This window comes from Desarmillaria tabescens (assembly GCF_030435595.1).
Source record: "Desarmillaria tabescens strain CCBAS 213 chromosome Unknown EV420scaffold_17, whole genome shotgun sequence".
Lineage (NCBI taxonomy): Eukaryota > Fungi > Basidiomycota > Agaricomycetes > Agaricales > Physalacriaceae > Desarmillaria > Desarmillaria tabescens.
In genome coordinates this window covers 238,720-256,763 of record NW_026848316.1, presented here as the reverse complement: position 1 = coordinate 256,763, position 18,044 = coordinate 238,720, and the positions used below count along the sequence as shown (strand labels likewise).

General features: G+C 49.1%; 6 protein-coding genes across 6 annotated transcripts; 1 reads left to right on the top strand and 5 right to left on the bottom strand.

Moving 5' to 3' along the window:
• Positions 1 to 60: 60 nt before the first annotated feature.
• EV420DRAFT_1542467 (uncharacterized protein) lies at positions 61 to 739 on the bottom strand. The gene is made up of 2 exons (XM_060473162.1): positions 594 to 739; positions 61 to 524 (listed from the first exon to the last, which is right to left on the bottom strand). Exon 2 carries the CDS (start codon positions 446 to 448, stop codon positions 224 to 226), a length of 225 nt encoding a protein of 74 aa, XP_060330745.1. The 5' UTR covers positions 449 to 524; positions 594 to 739; the 3' UTR covers positions 61 to 223.
• A 1,762-nt stretch (positions 740 to 2,501) lies between these two features.
• On the top strand, positions 2,502 to 2,953 carry EV420DRAFT_1542454 (uncharacterized protein). Its single transcript, XM_060473161.1, has 3 exons — positions 2,502 to 2,575; positions 2,631 to 2,687; positions 2,762 to 2,953. Exons 1-3 carry the CDS (start codon positions 2,552 to 2,554, stop codon positions 2,900 to 2,902), a joined length of 222 nt encoding a protein of 73 aa, XP_060330744.1. The 5' UTR covers positions 2,502 to 2,551; the 3' UTR covers positions 2,903 to 2,953.
• Positions 2,954 to 3,064: 111 nt separating this feature from the next.
• On the bottom strand, positions 3,065 to 6,051 carry EV420DRAFT_1680500 (exo-beta-1,3-glucanase; the record flags this gene model as incomplete). The annotated part of the gene is made up of 12 exons (XM_060479211.1): positions 3,065 to 3,643; positions 3,705 to 3,732; positions 3,788 to 4,064; positions 4,099 to 4,154; positions 4,191 to 4,254; positions 4,305 to 4,592; positions 4,647 to 4,765; positions 4,818 to 4,961; positions 5,005 to 5,013; positions 5,071 to 5,104; positions 5,164 to 5,582; positions 5,614 to 6,051. The coding sequence occupies 12 exons, from the start codon at positions 6,049 to 6,051 to the stop codon at positions 3,213 to 3,215; spliced, it is 2,307 nt and encodes a 768-aa protein (XP_060330743.1). The 3' UTR covers positions 3,065 to 3,212.
• Positions 6,052 to 7,017: 966 nt separating this feature from the next.
• Positions 7,018 to 10,424, bottom strand: EV420DRAFT_1270322 (uncharacterized protein; the record flags this gene model as incomplete). The annotated part of the gene is made up of 6 exons (XM_060467562.1): positions 7,018 to 7,583; positions 7,705 to 7,992; positions 8,044 to 8,553; positions 8,604 to 9,693; positions 9,748 to 9,897; positions 9,951 to 10,424. 6 exons carry the CDS (start codon positions 10,422 to 10,424, stop codon positions 7,018 to 7,020), a joined length of 3,078 nt encoding a protein of 1,025 aa, XP_060330742.1.
• A 1,155-nt stretch (positions 10,425 to 11,579) lies between these two features.
• On the bottom strand, positions 11,580 to 14,218 carry EV420DRAFT_1542443 (meiotic sister-chromatid recombination aldehyde dehydrogenase). The gene is made up of 12 exons (XM_060473160.1): positions 13,978 to 14,218; positions 13,593 to 13,923; positions 13,363 to 13,545; positions 13,150 to 13,307; positions 13,005 to 13,100; positions 12,824 to 12,948; positions 12,428 to 12,777; positions 12,200 to 12,381; positions 12,146 to 12,150; positions 12,040 to 12,089; positions 11,854 to 11,980; positions 11,580 to 11,799 (listed from the first exon to the last, which is right to left on the bottom strand). Exons 1-12 carry the CDS (start codon positions 14,158 to 14,160, stop codon positions 11,703 to 11,705), a joined length of 1,887 nt encoding a protein of 628 aa, XP_060330741.1. The 5' UTR covers positions 14,161 to 14,218; the 3' UTR covers positions 11,580 to 11,702.
• A 102-nt stretch (positions 14,219 to 14,320) lies between these two features.
• EV420DRAFT_1542441 (uncharacterized protein) lies at positions 14,321 to 17,127 on the bottom strand. Its single transcript, XM_060473159.1, has 3 exons — positions 16,688 to 17,127; positions 15,730 to 16,656; positions 14,321 to 15,678 (listed from the first exon to the last, which is right to left on the bottom strand). Exons 1-3 carry the CDS (start codon positions 16,907 to 16,909, stop codon positions 14,752 to 14,754), a joined length of 2,076 nt encoding a protein of 691 aa, XP_060330740.1. The 5' UTR covers positions 16,910 to 17,127; the 3' UTR covers positions 14,321 to 14,751.
• Positions 17,128 to 18,044: the final 917 nt, after the last annotated feature.

Sequence of the window (18,044 nt, the reverse complement as noted above, 5' to 3'; positions counted from 1 at the left end):
ACGAAAACTTGCGACATGATGTTGGTGTTGGTACCGGTACAAGGTCCCAATCAGGAACAGCCGGGTCCACGACCTTGACATGGCAAGCCATGCGTCGTGGCCATGAAGGCTCGTACCGTTTTGATCGCACGGTTGCATACGTCTCGCGGAGTAGAGACTCTTCATGGGGTACAATAAAGAACAGGAGTGAAGCGTAATGATTCCTAAAGTACGGACAATTCCTTCAAACAAGACTTCTTGACTTATCCATGTCTTGAACGCCCCGAAAATCACGGGAGACTTCGAGAGATACGGGCCCCATTAGTACCAACGTTGTAAGCACTGGCAGATTTGGCGGCAATGCATGGCGAAAACAAAAAGCAAGACGGACTTTGTGTAATATCCACAAGAGAAAGCGAGACAGATATGAGACATACACACAGACCACAAAGAAACGGACGGAGTGCATCGTAACGATACCACAGACTCGGAGTGACAAGATACGGGGAAGGGAAGGGGATAGGGAAGATAACATTTGGGAAGGATCTCATATTGATTTTGCCTTTTACCAGTGATGAACATATTATGAGGCAGGCATCAGGCGAACATGACCGACCATTTCACCGAACGATGTGCCTGTACAGCAGAGCTCAAGCCTTAGCCTATGAAAACCAACGAACGCAGGTGTCGAACAACCAAGCCTACCATTTGCATAACAAACAGCGTGCCTGTAGTGGTGCTCGGGCCTATGACAGCGACACAATGCAGGTGTTGGGCAATGGTGAAGAAACAAGTACACCATTATGACTAGAAAAAGTGTGCCTGCACCAGCGCCCAAGCCTATGAAAACCAGGTATCAGGAAACCGCAAATGATCAAGCCCACCGTTTGGAAGACAAACAGTGTGCCTGTAGCGATGCCTGACCTATGTCAGCGACACAATGCAAGCATCTGGGAACCGCGAGGAGCCAAGCACACCATTTCGACAGGAAACAGCGAGCCTGTAGCAGCACCAAAGCCTATGAAACCAGGAACATGGTGGCGGTACGCTAGTGGTGGTGGTGGTGGTGGTGTTACCGGCGCCAGGTCCCAATAAGGAACGGCCGGGTCCACAGCCCTGACATGGCGAACCATGCGCTGTGGCTGCGAAGGCTCATACCGTTGTAATCACACTGTTGAGTGCGTCTCGCGGAGTAGAGACTCTTCGCAGGGTACACGATTGAATGAAAAGTGATGGGGATGAGACAGAACGTAGATAACAGTGCGCGATCGAGCAACCAGACGTGTACACTGCCGTCGAAAAGGAGGAGTATTATGAAGTGGCTCATGAGGCATGTGCGTCAGTAATGACGATGAAAGAACATGTGAACAAATGAGAAATACGTAACGGGAGAGTGAGACATGGTGCACGGACCATGGGGTGTATGGAAAGTTACAGGTTAGCAGCAATGAGAAGAGATCAAGCACAATGGGAGCGTACGACTCATCCACCAAGAAAGAAAGAACCACAGACTGCAGCGATGCTCGGGCCTTAGCCCATGAAAGCGATGAAACGGGAACCAAGAACAACGAAACAGGCAAGCTCCTTCGAAAAAGAGAGTGCCTGTGTCAACGAAACACTGAGTACCACCAGACTGGTGAGATCCTTCGCAAAGGAGACCACCAGCGGACGTAACAACCGAGTACCACCAAACTGGTGAGCTCCTTCACAAAGGAGACCACCAGCGGACATAACAACCGGGAAGCGCAGGCATCAGGCGAACATGACAGACGAAGCACACCATTTCACCGAACAGTGCGCCTGTATAGCAGAGCTCAAGCCTTAGCCTATGGAAACCAACGAACGCAGGTGTCGAACAACCACACACAACCAAGCCTATCATTTGCATAACAAGTAGCATGCCTGTAGCGGTGCTCGAGCCTATGACAGCGACACAACGCAGGTGTTGGGCAATGGTGAGGAAAAAAGCACACCTTATGACTAGAAAAAGTGTGCCTGTACCAGCGCCCAAGCCTATGAAAACCACGAAACGCAGGTATCAGGAAACCGCAAATGATCAAGCCCATCGTTTGAATGACAAACAGTGTGCCTGTAGCGATGCCCGACCTATGACAACGACACAACGCAAGCATCTGGCAACTGCGAGGAGCAAAGGACACCATTTCGACAGGAAACAGTGAGCCTGTAGCAGCGCCAAAGCCTATGAAACCAGAAACATAGTGGTAGTGGTGATGGCAAATTCGAGCAGAGTGTCGTCGTAGTTCATGGGATTGGGTATTTCAAATGCTTCCATCACTCTGTAGACTGTGGGGAAGGACATATAGTAGCCACCGATCCTGAAAGGCATACTGGCGGAGGAGAGAGAAGTCGATGACAGGGGCAAAGGGCGGTATCTAGATCCCTGCATTGGGTATGTCCCTGCAAGCAGATAGAGACTCGCGGTGGAAGTCTGCCAAGAGGGCGTGATGGTCATGGTGAAGTGGTGGTGACGGTAAGAGGTCGAATGGTGCGATGACGTCACGATCACCTGTTGCATTAGCACCACCATCTCGTACATCCATACCTGAAGAATATGTCGTCTGGAGCTACCGCCCAGGTGATTCTCATTCATTGACTATATAACGGGAGAACACTTTGAACGAGCATGACAGGATAAAACCTGGAAGTCCAAGGAACAAGCCGAGGAAGCTCAATATGCTCATAAAAAGGTACGACCCACACCCGACGCTTGGCGTAATATAACCGGACTACTCTGAGAACTCACCCTGTTTGACGAAATTAGGAGCAGGAACAACTCTCAGCCCTCAAGGAAAAGATGAGCCAGCAAGAACAAACCAAATCCCAAGATCGTGACTTTGAAGGAGGCTTTGGCGGACAGGAAGATCTAGAAGATCGGTACGCAACTACAAGTGGAGAACACTAAATAGTAAATCTACAAACACCTCTTTTGTACACCGAAATAACAAAGCCGGTTTTTTATATATTGTGCGCTAGTAAGTTATATAGTGTTATGCTAATGGGACAAAGGTGCGAAACGGAAGTCCAATCAATTGCAAGGATAGTACTGAAATATAAAAGTCATGATGAAAGAGCAGCCTACAACCGATACTGTCTGTAAGACGGCAAGGAGGGGAAATTCCACAAAGTATCAAACAAGATAGCAGCGATCAAAGTCAATAGAGTAACGGAAAGGAGGGTGGACGAAGTGTGACATGACAAGGGGAATGAACGCTTTATGAGCACAAGGGCGACGGTGGTGCCGCTGTAGGCCCCACCCAAGGATCCAAATAGCTGCATGACGAGATATTCACCATCAGCCCATCCTTGTCACCGCTGTTATTCCATCCGTCCCCGGCATCGATAGAAGCAGTTGCACTGGCTGTCACCGTCTGAGCAGGGAGCGTCGGAACAACTCCGGTAGGAGTATACGAAGGCAGGAGCGTAAGCGCACCGCCATTGCTAATAGTTGCAGGGGGCCACGATAGGGAGCTGCTGACACTCGCTGGGATGCTGCCGGATCCAGCGCTAAGAGTACCTGTCCAAGGGCTTGAGTTACCACATGTTCCAACCGCGTCACGAGGATCCTTTGGCAACCAGCCTTGTTGGAGGCCAAGCTGATACGACCAGGCTGGGGACTCAATTTGGCCTGAAATACTTGAATTGCCTTGTGAGAAAAAGAAAATAGGAATCAGAAGATTGTCAGGTACGACAGAATTGAATCCCACCTATTTTCCACGTCCAGAAGAACCAGTCCTAGGAATAGGAGTTAAGCGATCGAAGCCTAGGAATGAAGAGAAAATAAACATACTTGAAGTGCGTCCATACTTGCTAGGGAGAATTGCTTCATAGCACTCTTCATGTCAGCGTCCCAGCTCTTCCAATCAGTCCACTCCGTGCAACTTCCCACCGACGTCGTGTAACCAGTATAATTTCCCTCGTATCGAGTCCCCAAGTTAACACCGTTGAGGTATTCACCACAATCAGTAACGGCAAGACTGAATTCACCAGCGTTGGCAAGACCAAAGTCGCTCATTGTTCCATTTACAAGGGATCCCCAGGTGGTACAGGGCGTCGTGGCGTAGGTGCTCATTGCCGCGTTTCGACTGATCGTTGAAACACATGTATGGATGAGAATCAAGGGTGATCCGGTCGGCATCAGGTAGGAAACCAGACCACTCCGAGCGAGAGAAGAAAGCGTCGTGGAAACTAACCCAAGGCCCCTTCCCTTCACCAACACCTCCAGCATTGCGAACAATGTCGTAAGCTTCAAGATAGCTGAAACGAGGGGTTAGCTATAGAGAACTAAGAAAAGGAGGGATCCTTACAAAGCCTTAGTCTGGTCTTCGCCGACAACGGAACCTTGAACTTCGTTCGCAATCCCGAACATTGTCACGACATCCCGGTATTGAGGCTGTGATATGAATTCCGCGAAGATACGAATATAGTCCAAGGAGCGTTGCGCATTTGCGTAACCCATAGGGCCGTTTAGGAAGTTAATAGTTCCAAGTTTACCAGAGTGGTTCCATCCGTTCTGGCTGCCTGGTAGGGCATGGAAGTCTAGGTTGATTCGCAGGCCATACTTACGACACCATTCGATGGCTTTCAGGAAGTAGCTGTGGAGAGGAAATTTTTAACACAATCACAAGTTAACGTGTCTTTTTACTCACGTCCAAGCAACTTTAGGCAAGAAGGGTTCATCTCCCCGGGTTTCAATGGCCCAATACGGCAAGGGTATCCGAACATAGTTTAGGCCCGCGCCGGCAATCTCAGCGAAGTCTTGTTCTGTCTGTTGGTTTGTCAGATGTGTTGAAAACAAGGTTTTCAGGTGAGCGACGCACGATAAATGTCTGGTAATGCTCCTTGATCTGGTCAAGGCCCCCATTTCCAGAATCCGCTGCTAGTAAGGTATGCAGAGTGTATTCATCGACGGCCGGGCTGCTAGTATCCGCGAAGGGCTCAAATAAAGCAGGGGAACTATAGTTCTCGTTAGTTGAAGTCGGAATTTAGACGGCTTGTAGAAGGTACTCGCATGAACTGGCAAGACGGCAAGTCAGCAGGAGACATCCACATGCACTGGAAAGAATTACTTACAGGTTCGATGGTAAGCCATCCACCAAGGTTGACACTACGTTATCACCGAATGTATTAGTTGACAAATGAAACATTTGTGGGGGAAATATTTACCCTCTAATTCTATCGACGCCATAGTTGAACGTCTCGTTTAGTGCAGGGCTCCACGATTGAGGTCGTGCTCCGTTGTTGAACGGGTCGTTAGGATCGTAGTACCAGTATCCACCGAACGAATTTGAATACGTGAACTGCGTTCCATCCTCTGTCGTGATTTTGGACCCATCACCGCCTGTCACAGCCGCGACAGTTGGCTTGCCAGTGCTGGTAGGCTGACGGACTAGTGTTCCCACTATTACCGCTATTGTCGTTGCTGCTGCCATTAGCTGCCGGAACTCGTGGTATTCTTGGGTTTGACAACATGCGAAGTACACAGGAATGACGATGGCGAGGATGAGGAGGGCGGCGGCGGCGGCCCCTGCAGCAATGATAACCTTCCGTTTAGGACTTGGGGCAGCAGTAAACAGCGCGTTTCTCTTCGAGATACCTGCTCCCCCGACTGTTCACTGGGGCCATGCCGATACCCCTCTCTCCCTCGCCTCCATAATATTCCGTGTCGCGTGGATCATCGCGGTAGCCAGCCTCGAAGCCCCCGCTGCCTTGGTTTTGGTGCTGAGTGTCGTTCAGGGCATACACTGAAGAACTGTATTCGGAGTCTCTACCTCCAGTGGAAGGAAATGTTCCTTGGGAGTGGTACGAGTCGCGAATGACTGGTCCTCCTTCGTTGTACAAGGGCAGCACCGAGGAAACGGGGCTGGGCAGCGCCGGAAGGTAATTCCAAAGTCGTCGGCAGGTAGATCCTGGACTCGCGGTTGCGGGGGTACTGGGAGCGGAGGGAAGTGGGGACGCGGCATTGTAGAGGGCGTCAGTGTGCTGGTCGTCGCTTGTCAATGGTAGAGGGTCGTACGCCACGTTGCTGGCTGGTTCATTGTGAGGTCCTGACATGCTGGGAGCGTCTGTTGAAGAAGTGATCAGGAAGCCACGGGGATAGTTCAAGATTAAAAAAAAGATCGCACATGTCTCTCAGGCAGTCGAACTTTATTCGGCTGATGGATATCACTTGGCGAGTATGACGAACTTGACTGACGACGAGAACGCGAGAACGATGATGGCGGGTAGGGGATCCGTAGGGCACAGGCCTCTTGCAAGGCAATGTTGGGGACTAAGCCTTGACAGTCTATTTGTTTCAGGAAGCCTTCCCCCTCCAAGCCACGTTCCGGTCCGAGCTCATTTGCCTTTTCTGTCCCGTAAAGGGTCAGAAAAGGAGGAGGCGCCCGTGGGTGCCAAACGCTTCTTGGGTAAGGGTATGCGTCGGCGTATTTCCGAGCCCAAGTAGCTCTTGTGGCCGTAAACGTAGCAACCCGGTAGGGACGAATAGCAATTTTCGCACGCGGCGCATGTTTACCGAGCCAATGGAAATTCGCGACAGACGCGACCGGACATCACAAGTATTGAAAAGAAAAGAAGATACAAGATCACAGATACTCAATCATTCCGCAGTAGTATTTATATACTGATATTGAGCAATGTCATTTGTTGAACGTAGTATCATGCTAAGTATCCACATCGGCTCTGGCTAGATCCGGCGGCTTCAACGACTCAAGTGAAACTGAAAGGGGTCTGGCATGAAGCGTAAGCCTCTTGCTTTATTTAAAGCTTGAAGCTTGAAGCTTGAATTTGGAGCTTGAATCTGGAGCATTGCCAATGTCTGAAGGTGCTCAACGATTGAATGAAACCAGTCGCATAAAAAAACAAATAATTACAAAGCTTCTCAAAACATACACCCCTCAACACCAAAGTCAACCTAAGATTGCTGCTGGTTTTGCTGTTGCTGTTGCTGTTGTGCTTGCTGTTGTTGTTGCTGCAGAGACCATGATAAGAATCAAATCCTAAAATATCATAAGGAAGCATTCAATCACGCACCATCGCCTGCATGCGGATTGCATTTTGAAGCTGCTCCGGCGTATAATTCGGTAGGTAATAATGTCCCTGGACATTGGTCGCACGGGGAATCTGAGACTGCACAGGTACTGGTACCTGCGTTGGAGGCTGCGTCGACGGGGGTCGTGGCGAACTGACTGAATTGACAAGGCCGTTGTTATTGATCTGAGGTGATGACGTTGCGTCGCGCGCTCCGAATGGCGGTGACAAATGAGCTCCAGTCCCATTGACATTGACACTCGCCGTGGTCTGACCTGCTGCTGCTGCAGCCGCCGCCGTCTGTGCTTGCAACGCGGCAATAGCGTGTTGGATCTGCTGGGTCGTGAGTGATTGATGTGACTGGGGGATCGGCTGTTGCGTCAGTTGCTGCTGCTGTTGCTGAGCCAGTTGAGCCTGCTGTTGTTGATTTCGAAGGATTTGTTGAGGCGAAAGTCGATTGTTTCCAGAGATCAGTGGGGTACCTATTCGCTGCTGAGATATGTTGACCTGATTACGGATCGGTATGCTGGTGGACACCATCCCTTGAGTAGGTAAAGCTTGTCCGGCCGTTCTCTGCACATTAGCATTCTGAGTCTGTCCATTTGTAGTAGGTGTGCCATTGGCCTTGACAAGGCAGTGCAAAATGATCAGCAAAGCTATGAGGATTAGCAATTTGACATACCGGCGATGCGCGTGGCGGCTGAGCTGGTTGAGCTGGTTGAGCTGGCTGAGCTGGTTGAGCTTGCTGAGCTTGCTGTTGCGGTTGTGATTGCTGTTGTTGTTGCTGTTGCTGTTGTTGCTGTTGTTGTTGAGTCTGTTGTTGAGCCTTCGCATTCACCAGAGCAGCGTAATCTTTCACGTCTCTCATATCTCTATCCATCTTGATCCTGACCAGATCGGCAGGAGCCAATTTCGGCATCTTTGCATATTGGCTGTGTGTCTCATGGACAGTACTGGACTTCCGAGCTAAAAGTGAACGTCAGTAAAGAATAGGAGAGAAATGACTGTAAAACGAACGAGAGTTTTTGGCAGCCACTTCCGCGCGCCGCTTAATCAACTTCCGCATCGAATCCTGCACCGTCTTATGACGTTTGTTCTTGGGCTCCACGTCCATGCCTGGCAGATTGGGGGCTATCGTGCTGGATATGCTAGTACTGGCCAATCGTTTGACTCCTCTGGTTGTCATCTGCGCAGCTGGCGCAGGGGTAGGCATTCCCGGGCTGGTTAACAGGGTATCTTGGTCTTTATGGCCCACATCGGACAACGCCCATCTTTCCTTCCACCGTGCGTAGCACTCTCTGGGTCCTCGTCGGTCAGAAGGTACGGTGATACGAGACGCGTTGAAGCATTCAGCAATGAGTTTCCAATTACAGTTCCTGTCCTTGTCCATGGACCCATAGGTATCAACGAGGCTCTTGAGAAGATCGTCTTCCTTAGGTAACCACATAATATCGGGTTTCCTAGAGCCAACAGCCAAAGCTGGCTCTACGTCAGATCGACTTCTCACACTGACGCGCCCGAATAGTTCTGCATAATTGTTAGATCGCGTGTAAGAGTCTACAGCTCAGAGAGCTTACCACTAGCTGATTCATCTAAAACCTTGCTTGATGGAGCATCAGATTCCACGATCGGGCTCTCCTCGAACGGTAGCCACTGTCCGTCTCTCCAGCGTTTCGCCGGCTGGAGAGCGCTGACAAGCGTTGGCTTGGTTGACATAAATGTCCCAACCGGGAAAACTTTCGAGTAATTGAATTCATCAACCCGTCTATGTATATCTTCGGCTTTCTTGTCCTTCTTCTTTCCTTCTGTAGGAGGTAGTGCAGTCGAACTGTCAGAAGGGGGGTCAATGAGAGTCAAAGCTTGTAAGTCTGGAAATATGTCGGATAGATCGGCAGGGGGAAGGATTATCTCTGTGACTTCTTCACTCGACGGACTGCCATCAGAAATTTTGAAATCATCGAAGTCGAGAAAGAGTTTGTCCGCGTCTGAATAGGCGACTCGCTCGCGAATGGGCGCGTACATGTTAATCCTAGAAGACTTCGAGGCGGGTAGAGCTGGTTCGTGTTCGCCGGAAACAGATTGTGAAGTGGATTTAGAAGAAGCTAAAAGAGGGTCACTGGAACTCGCTTTTAGGCCGAGTGTCAAAGCATCTGGCTCTTCAGTTTTTTGGACTGATTCTTCACTGTCTCGGGTAACTTGACGATCAGCACCAATATCCTCTCCATTTGCGAGGGTCGCCGTTAGGTCGATCTCCTCCTTCTTTGGTTCAAGGTCAATTCGCCCAGGATTTTCTTCGACGTTGTCTTCGAAGGCTTGAAGAGCGTCCTTAATCAACGTCGAGGTCTCCAGAGTATCAACGACGCTTTCCTTATCCTGTTCGTCGTTATCATCTTCATCTGATGCATAGTCAAGCATCAGCATCGATGATCGGTTTGTATCGTCCAAGTGGGGACCGTTGTCGACATCCATGAGACCTGGATCAGGGTCGGGGTGCTCGATCTCGGTGCTTTGGTCTTCCAGTGGTCGTCGCCACATCACGCAAATGCCTCTCTTCACCCGCTCCTCCTGGGAACCTGCCTTGTGCCATTCCAAAACAGACTGCGCCAAGTTATATGCAATAGCATATTTCCATCTTCGCTCCTCTCGAAAATCGATTCGCATCCATTTCTGGAGCGACGTAAGCATAGACACCACAACGAAGAAACTTGGTGCTGCTCTTACCATTTCATCCATGAGGTAATCCCAGTGAGTCTTCGGAATAGTGTCAACAGACCGCTGTTTCTTTGGCTGCCTGAAACTCCACTTGCCAGCATCTTTGAGCGCCTCGATTCGATCAATGGTTCTAGCAAGTCGGAGTTCGGCCATGGCGACCTGACAGAATACAGATTAACTGCAGGTCAAAACATTGTTGAAGGATATCTTACACTCCAATCGCGCGTGGTGAGGCATTTCGTAGCCTTTGACACTTTTTTCCACACAGAATTGGCATTGATAGTAAAGCCCCATCTGTTCAACCCCATAGAAATGTAGTCATCCTTGTCTTTTTTCATTTCTCCTTTTTCGCGTTCTTTCTCTTTCTTGCGTAGTTGCTTCGAAATCTTGCCCCGCCTATTGAATTCGGGTGGCAGTGTTTTGATTGGCGGCAATGTGTACTGTGGGTCAAATTGTAAATGCGGTTTAGGTGAGGATGCAGGCGTTGGCGACGAGGTTTGGGTAGGAGAGCCAACATCGAAATTATACTGAGGGAGTCCTTGAAAGGACTCGGTTGGTGTGGGGATGTATACAGGGCGCACGGAGGGAGGCGTTGCCAAAGAAGTCTGCAGAAGCTGTAGAGGGGTTATGTGACGAAGTCCCGATGCAAGGTTAGGTTGGGCATGCGTCAAGGGCTCAGCCTTCATAGTCGTGTGATGTTGAGTCTCGAGAGTTGCCTGGCGATTAACAAAAAGATGTTGTTGCGGGTTCACGGAATCGGCCGGCGTAAATGCTACGGAGAGGTTAATACCATCGAAGAAAAGTGTTTTGTGTACAGACCTGTCGACGTCACGATAGAATCTTGCACCATAGGCTCTTCCTCTTCCTCTTCCTCCTCCTCCTTCTTAAGGTTCGCAATTGTGGTATGATGTTCAGGGAAATGCTGGAGGACATCGGGGGGTCCTTGTACTTCTATAATGGCGGGTTCTTCGACGCCCTGCATTACTATGTCTTCGCCGATCGCCAACCCGACTGTGACAGAGGGAAGCGACGTGTCAGCCTCGTGTAAGTCCTTTTCATCTGGCGCAACGTCCACATTGGAAGCGTTTATACACTCCCTTGACGCGACATCAATGGGAATGCTTAGGGGTTGTGGCACGACCTGACCATTGTTATGAGGCCCTGAAGAAGGACCAAGCATATTCAGCTCATCCTCAGATTCTGCGGGACTAAGGTCGTCCGAACGTTGGGTTGTCGTATGAACAGCATTGTTGCCTTCCATGGACGTATCTTCAAGTGTCCATGGCTCCGGGCTGCTGCCCTGATGGATTTCATCGACTAGTTCTGCCACTGGTGCGCTAGGCTCAAAGGCTGGCGGTGAAGGTGGCATGACGAGAGCAATATCGAGATGATTTATGCTCCCCGTGTCAGGACTAGCGATGTTGACCTAGATGAGTCGCGTACAGGTAACAGAAGTACGACACTTACTTTTTACTTATATCATACTTCTGCAGGAATCCTTGCAAATCGTCCCCACCCTCTTGTATCATGTAAACGCTGCCAATGTCGTCCCTTCGTCGTAGTAAATGATACATTTCGGTCAGAAGCTCATTCCTTCTTTTCCGATATCGCGCTGTAAAATTGTTTTGAGGTGATTGTGCGGAAGAAACACTCGTTATTGCTCACGCAAGCTGAGCGACACGCTCTTCGACTAAAACATCTGGTGACTTGTGTGACATTCTCAAAGATAACCCGTAAGTGACATCGAGTATCTCGGCCTTATCGTATAAGTATCCGAATTCAAGACCGAATAGAAGCCTACGTGGCGAGAATGCCTTTGAAGCAGGGAGGAGCGAGAGGGATAGTGGAAGTTAAGAGCAAGTGATAAATTACTATATACGGTACGTGACATCTGTCACAAATCACCCCGCGTCCTACCAATCCGACCAATCCACACTAGATTCTCAAAAAAGGTATATATCAACTCACTTCCGTGATGCCTTGATCACAGTATTCAGGCCGCGAATGCGGGCTCGCCATCCATCTGCATACAGAAAGCGGACGAGACCGGCCGTGAACTCCCTACCAGATGAAATTAGAGCAATGGGAGTAGAATACATATAGTTAAAGACGAACCAGCTTGTTGTCAATGAACGGATCGGATAGTCCAAAACCTTCGGTATGGAAGTTTGTATGAATACAGGCCACCGGTCAACCATGATCGCTTTGGGATTTGTTAAGCTACGAAGACCTTCAGGGCCGGCTTGGAAATGTGAATGGTAAGAAAATGGAATTTTACGAGAAAAGAAATAATATACTGACCAAATCTTCCATAACCACTAGATTTTGTTCCACCGAAAGGCAGATCCTGACTAGAAGGGAGATACACCAAGTTAGATGGGCCATATTTACAAAACAGTTCACAAACTTCATCTGCAAGGGACACTTAGGCGGTTTGGTCATTATAAAGGATCGAACGTACATAAAAGACTCCAAAGTCATTGATTGACACCATTCCACAGTCAAGTTCTTTCGCAACTTTGAGGCATTGCCTTTGGTCAGGGCCAAAGACACTTGCACCTAGACCATAGCGAGTACTATTCGCGATGTTGATGGCTTCGTCGACATCACCGTATGGCATAATAAGTGCGATGGGCGCAAACACTGCAACAAGCTCAGCTTAGCAAGGGAGATAAGTCGGAGAACTTACATTCTTTCTGGGCGATCCTCATGTCAGAAGATACCGGTCCAATCACAGTAGGCAGGAAATAGGAGCCCTTGTCATTGTAGACATGGTTATATCGCGTACCACCTTCAACATGTACACCGTTTCCAAATTCCTCTGCTTCTCTGATGAGATGCTCTAATGCGTCAAATCGAGCAGAGGATATCATGGCACCACAATCCACTGGTGAAAGATAGCCTTGATCGTTGGGTGCCATGACTGAGCCAAGCCGCAGCTTTGCGACTCGCTGTGAGAAAAGTTCGAACAGTTCATCATATTGTGAGCGATGAACAATTAAGCGTTCGATGCCAATACAGTTCTGGCCAACATTTTGGCTATAGAAGTGTAAATATCGGAAATAGAGATGGAGGGTACACTTACTATACACCACGCATCCAGACACTGGCCCATTTGTTCAGGTCAGTGCCAGGCATGATTATTGCCGGGTCCTTTCCGCCCAGTTCCAGTGTCACAGGGGTGAGATGCTTAGTAGCAGCCACCGCAACCTATACGCATGCTTAGCTTAAATAAACTGGACAACAAGTAGTGGTAGCTGCAATACCTTACGTCCCACTTCCTCAGAACCGATGAATGTGATGTGTTTAATCAGCGGCGATGTTGTCAGTGCATCTGCGTCTTCTGGCCAGCAACAAACAAGCTAAGAGGCTGTTCAGAACTGATTAATGTAACTGAGTATGCGTATTTACCTGTACAATTTCCGGGTCATGGCCGCATGCTTGCAAGCAAGACCTAATAATAGAGATGTACCAGGACGTTGACCATATGACATTCTCGGAGCACTTCAGAACAATAGAATTGCCGGAGAACAAGGCGGCCAAGATTGGAGACCAAGCGTTATGCAATGCTGTACGGATTGACCATTACAAATAACATTTCGTCGAACATAGACTTTAACTCACGGTAGTTCCACGAGACTATTCCAGCAACCGTACCAAGAGGCTCATAGTGTACCTCAGACGTTTTGTAAGCCAACATCGTATTGCGACGTCGTCTCTCTGGTCGTAGAGACTTTTCACCGTGCGCTAGCAACCATTCCATCTTAGAGCAAGTGGTCAAAATTTCGCCAAGAGCAGCATCAACCACTGAGAAAATTTCAATGTCTGTCTATCCTCGATGTAGGGCAACTCACTCGTTTTTCCCGTATCTCTGCAAGCAACTTTCGCGCAGACATCTTGGTTGTCCACTAGCCATTTCAGCAAGCTACGAACGACGCGTCTTCGTTGGGTAAACGAGGTTTCACGCCATGACAGTTGCGCGTCATCTGCTTTCACGATCTTTCGCACGATTTCTTCCTTGTCATCGGCCAAATATGTATGGATGTGCAGACCGGTTGCTGGATCGAAGCTAGTAATGTATTTTCGTCCTTGGATGCTGAAAGAAGGTAGGAGATCTTCGTTGGTTTCGTGGGAGGTGAGCGTAGGATCGTCAATTACAAAAGACGTCCATCCAACTTTGGCAGGCTGAACATCTCGGCCATTTAATAACCACTGATACAGAAAAACATGTTGACGCACATCAGGTATAGTGAAGTTGAAGGGAACCGCGCTGTTGTGGGCTCTTTGATACCGTTGGAATACGAGCCAAATTCCAAAAGCGAAGAAGAGTGAAAGAAGGTAAAAAACGTCGATGCCATCGTCGTCAGACCAGATATTGAGCGTGATCAAAGGGTGTAGAAGCAGAGACATAAGTTTGTCCATAATTTCTGCGAATCGTCTTGACAAAGGGGTGACCTAGAAATGATTAGATACGAGCAAGTGCATAGAAGGAAACGAACCATCCAACACGCGCCTTCGCATCGTCCATTTTTGTCACGTGCAAGTACTAGCCTATTTTAGGTTACAATTACTTTTTTATCTTCTCAATTTTCAAATAACAATCCATCGCACAGGCAGTCATAAAACAATAATGTACTTTTGTGAACAATCGCATTATGAGCTGGTCCGCGTCGTACAACGAGACGGCCAAATCTTAACAAGAAGACTTCATCTAGAGCCATCTACCGTAAGTGAATTGTATCCAAATAAAAGAGTCCGATCAAAAACGAAAGCGTTATTGCGAGTGTCCATTTGTCCATCTTACCGTTTGAAGTATTTTTATTGTGATTATGGGTATAACGAAAGGAAATGCGAGAATACATGAATGACAAGGAGTGAAGATGAGCAATTAACCAGCCAGTACAGTGATCAGTCATGAGGGAAGATGCAAGTGTCGGACAAAGTTCGTATCCTGGAGTCAGGGAAATGCACGAAAAGAGATCAAAAAGAACGACGATGCGCCTTCCCATGTTATTAAGTCGAATCCTGCATTTCCTTCACACTGCTAACAGAGTTCTTTTTCCGTAGGCCACCAAGGTGTTTTTTCAAGCCAGCTAAACCACTCTTCGCTTTCTTGTGCTTCTTATCCCCCGCATTACTGCTGGAAACGCCAGGTTCTGAGATCATTGAAGCGGCATCCGACTCAACAGCCTCTACGGTGGGTTGATTCTCCTCGGCGTCTGGTGGAGGCTCCGCCGTACCCGATCCGCCACCGCCGACCAGTCGGACAGTCGCATCAGCATCAGTGTCGACACTCATGGGTGCCTGTAACCTATCAGTTTCAGGTTTCAGCTCATCAGACGTGTCAATGATGAGGTCTGATGCTGAGTTCGACGCTTCAGGTCGTGATGATGGAGTTACGGGTTGTATGGGTTCCGCCGTTAAAACCGGCGCAGAATCTGCCAAGAGATCATGATATCGGGTGGTGATGAGGATAGCGGCTCTGAGATTTCCTGAGGAGGTGTGGCGGGAAGGAGAACTTCTGGCTCCTCTATCAGAACTGTAGGGTCCGATTGGATCAGAAAGATCGTCGGCCGCCTCAGATCGCCTTGATGAAGACACGAGGCTTGCCTCTTGCTCAAGAGATAGTTGTCGAATACTTCGATTACGCCCGGCTTCCAGGTCTTCGTCAAAAGATGAATGCGTCGAATCTGGGGGCGAGGGCAAAGAAACGATGTCCCGAGGTGTAGGTAGTTCTACAGGGAGAGGCACTGGTGGCTTGGTAACAGCTATTGTAGGGAGATTCGGAGGAGTCTTTCGTGCAGTTGTTGTGTTGACGGTGCTACTAGACGCCATCGGTGGGATACGTGATTCTTCCACATCACCGAGAACAGGTATGGGCACCTCAGCTCCTGAGCTGTGCGACATCTCCAATACACCGAGGTCCATTTTTTCAGGGGCCTGTGGGAATACATAAGGAAGTTAACCTAACACACAGATAGCTTTACTCACCTTTCCGTTTTCTGGGTCGTCCATAGTCTCTGTAATCACACCAATGTCAAACCATCGCCGAACACTTCTATCTGCCCACGCTTCTAACACGCTCCAGCCTCTATATTCGCCTGTTAAACGTAAACCACCACCGGAATATGTGTCGCCGCCGCCGTCGCCTTGGCCCCGACCGGTACCATCGTAGAAATAGCTTTCATAACCGATATCGTCTTCACTTCCATCACTAGCGTCATTAGATGCACCAATTTCAAAACCGTCTCCACTCTCTAATTCATCCACAAGACTTGCAAGCCATTTGGCCCATCCGGTAATGCCATCACCATTGAAAAGAACGACCTTCGTGTCAAAATCGCGACCGAAAACAATGACTTGTCCAACAGCACCAGCTTCGCCTGGATTAAGATCGACGCCTATATAGTTGCCAGCCTTGTCCGCAATTAAAGGGATCCAGCCACGTTGAGAGTACTCCTTGCGAATCCAGTTAGGCGGGATTGATTGCATGGCGCCACGCAGCCTGGCGTTAGCGCCAGTCATAGGATCGTCGTCAACCTCGCGCCAAAATCTCCATTCTTCATATACATCCTCGAGAGGTAATAGATTGAGGCCAAAGAAAAGACCCTCAGAGCATCCAGCGGCTGACTCTGCCTCCTGGCCGTCAACGAGGAGATAAGACTCGCGAACAACGGAGGGCAAAGCGAAGCCAAACTGCATCTCAATCTGGGCCAGGTCCTCTGGCAGAATGCCATAGTTGAGGGTATCTCCTAGTTCCGGGTATTCACGAGCAAGCCATGCGCGAAGGCGGTTCCATGTAGAGGTTAAAGAAGGATATGCAGAGGAAGGCGAGAAGGGTGTATGCAGAGGGTCATGATGCATAGGGCAACAGAGATGCAGAACGTGAATTTGAGCCATTTCTTCTGGGATGTCAGTCTGATGAAACCGCAACGCACAACAGGAAAACGTACGAAGTCGGGATATATGCGTAAGAACCGGGGCTTGCTGGAGGATAGGTGTACGAGGCAGAGGTCGCCGTCTCAGGGTCTGGGGTGTCGACGTCTGGATGGGTAGAAAAGATGGGCGAGGACGACGGAATCGAAAATGCTTCGTGTGTCGACGATATGGCTTGGCCCTTTCGCGAATTTTGGGAAGAGCCCGACGAAAAGAGGGATGCAAGCCAGTTCATGATGAAAGGGTCGTGGGTGAAGAGACGACAGGGAGCACAGCAAGCTCAACGACGGCGGTGAGAATGGTGGGCGTCGTCAGCGACTTGACCAGCGCCAGGATATCGACTTGGTATTCCTGGGACTGGGCAATGGTTATGGCTTGTCGTTGACTGCCTTGGCGGCTTTGCTAATCAGGCAAGGCTCCAACAGAAAGATTGATCTAAAAATATTTTCCCACAATTTCTATGCACAAGAATAGATAGGACTTCCATTTTAGTCAATAATCAGGTGAAAATCATCGTGGGTCTTTAAACGGGCGACGGGCTACTGAAGGCGCCGGTGGCTGGCTTTCGTTTTTAATAACTGCGCACCACGTCGTAAACAACGGGCACCTCCAACACCCTCCCTGTTCAATTTTCCGGTTGGAGTAGTAGATAAGCTGATACGCGGTTTCAGCAATAGCATTTTTTGATTCATTATGACGTTGAATCCCGTAAGTACCTAGACCAGAAGGTGGATCTATATGTGCCCGATTATCACGCCGTCCAGTGCATCAAGGCAATGCGTCCGACGTGCGAAAGTACGAAGTTTCCCAGCCATGGCCTGCAATGGCCTCAAGGAAATTCACAATGTGGTACGCGATCGGTCAGCCGGGGAAAAAATGTGATCGAATATGTCAGAAGCGGTAAACAAGGTCCCATGGCGTTTCAGTAAGATTCCTCCTGCACAAGAAGTTGAAGAACTGAAACGATGCCGCAGCATAGAACAACACGTGTGCGAGCAGCAAGGGCTGGTTTGACTGCTGATCCAAGCTATGCATAGACCTCAGTGCAAGAGCTGAGCAAAACCAAAGAAGTCTAGATCTAGTATGGGTAATGATCATTCAAGGTCTTCGTTGTATATGACCGGTCAAAAATACTATATCAATCGAAACAATAGGAAGGGCCACCGGACAAACTGCACGCGTGAGTGGTCCAGTCGGTTATCGCCATCAAATACGAGAGCAATACTATTGGAATGGTCAGAGTGACAAGCTTCGCAACAGAAAGTGGGCTCTTGCCAAAGTTATGCAATCAAACGTTTTAAACGACGGTTAACAGGCGCAACTGCGAGATCGTGAAACCAAGAAGGAGCGCTGAACGGGTGAACTTCAAG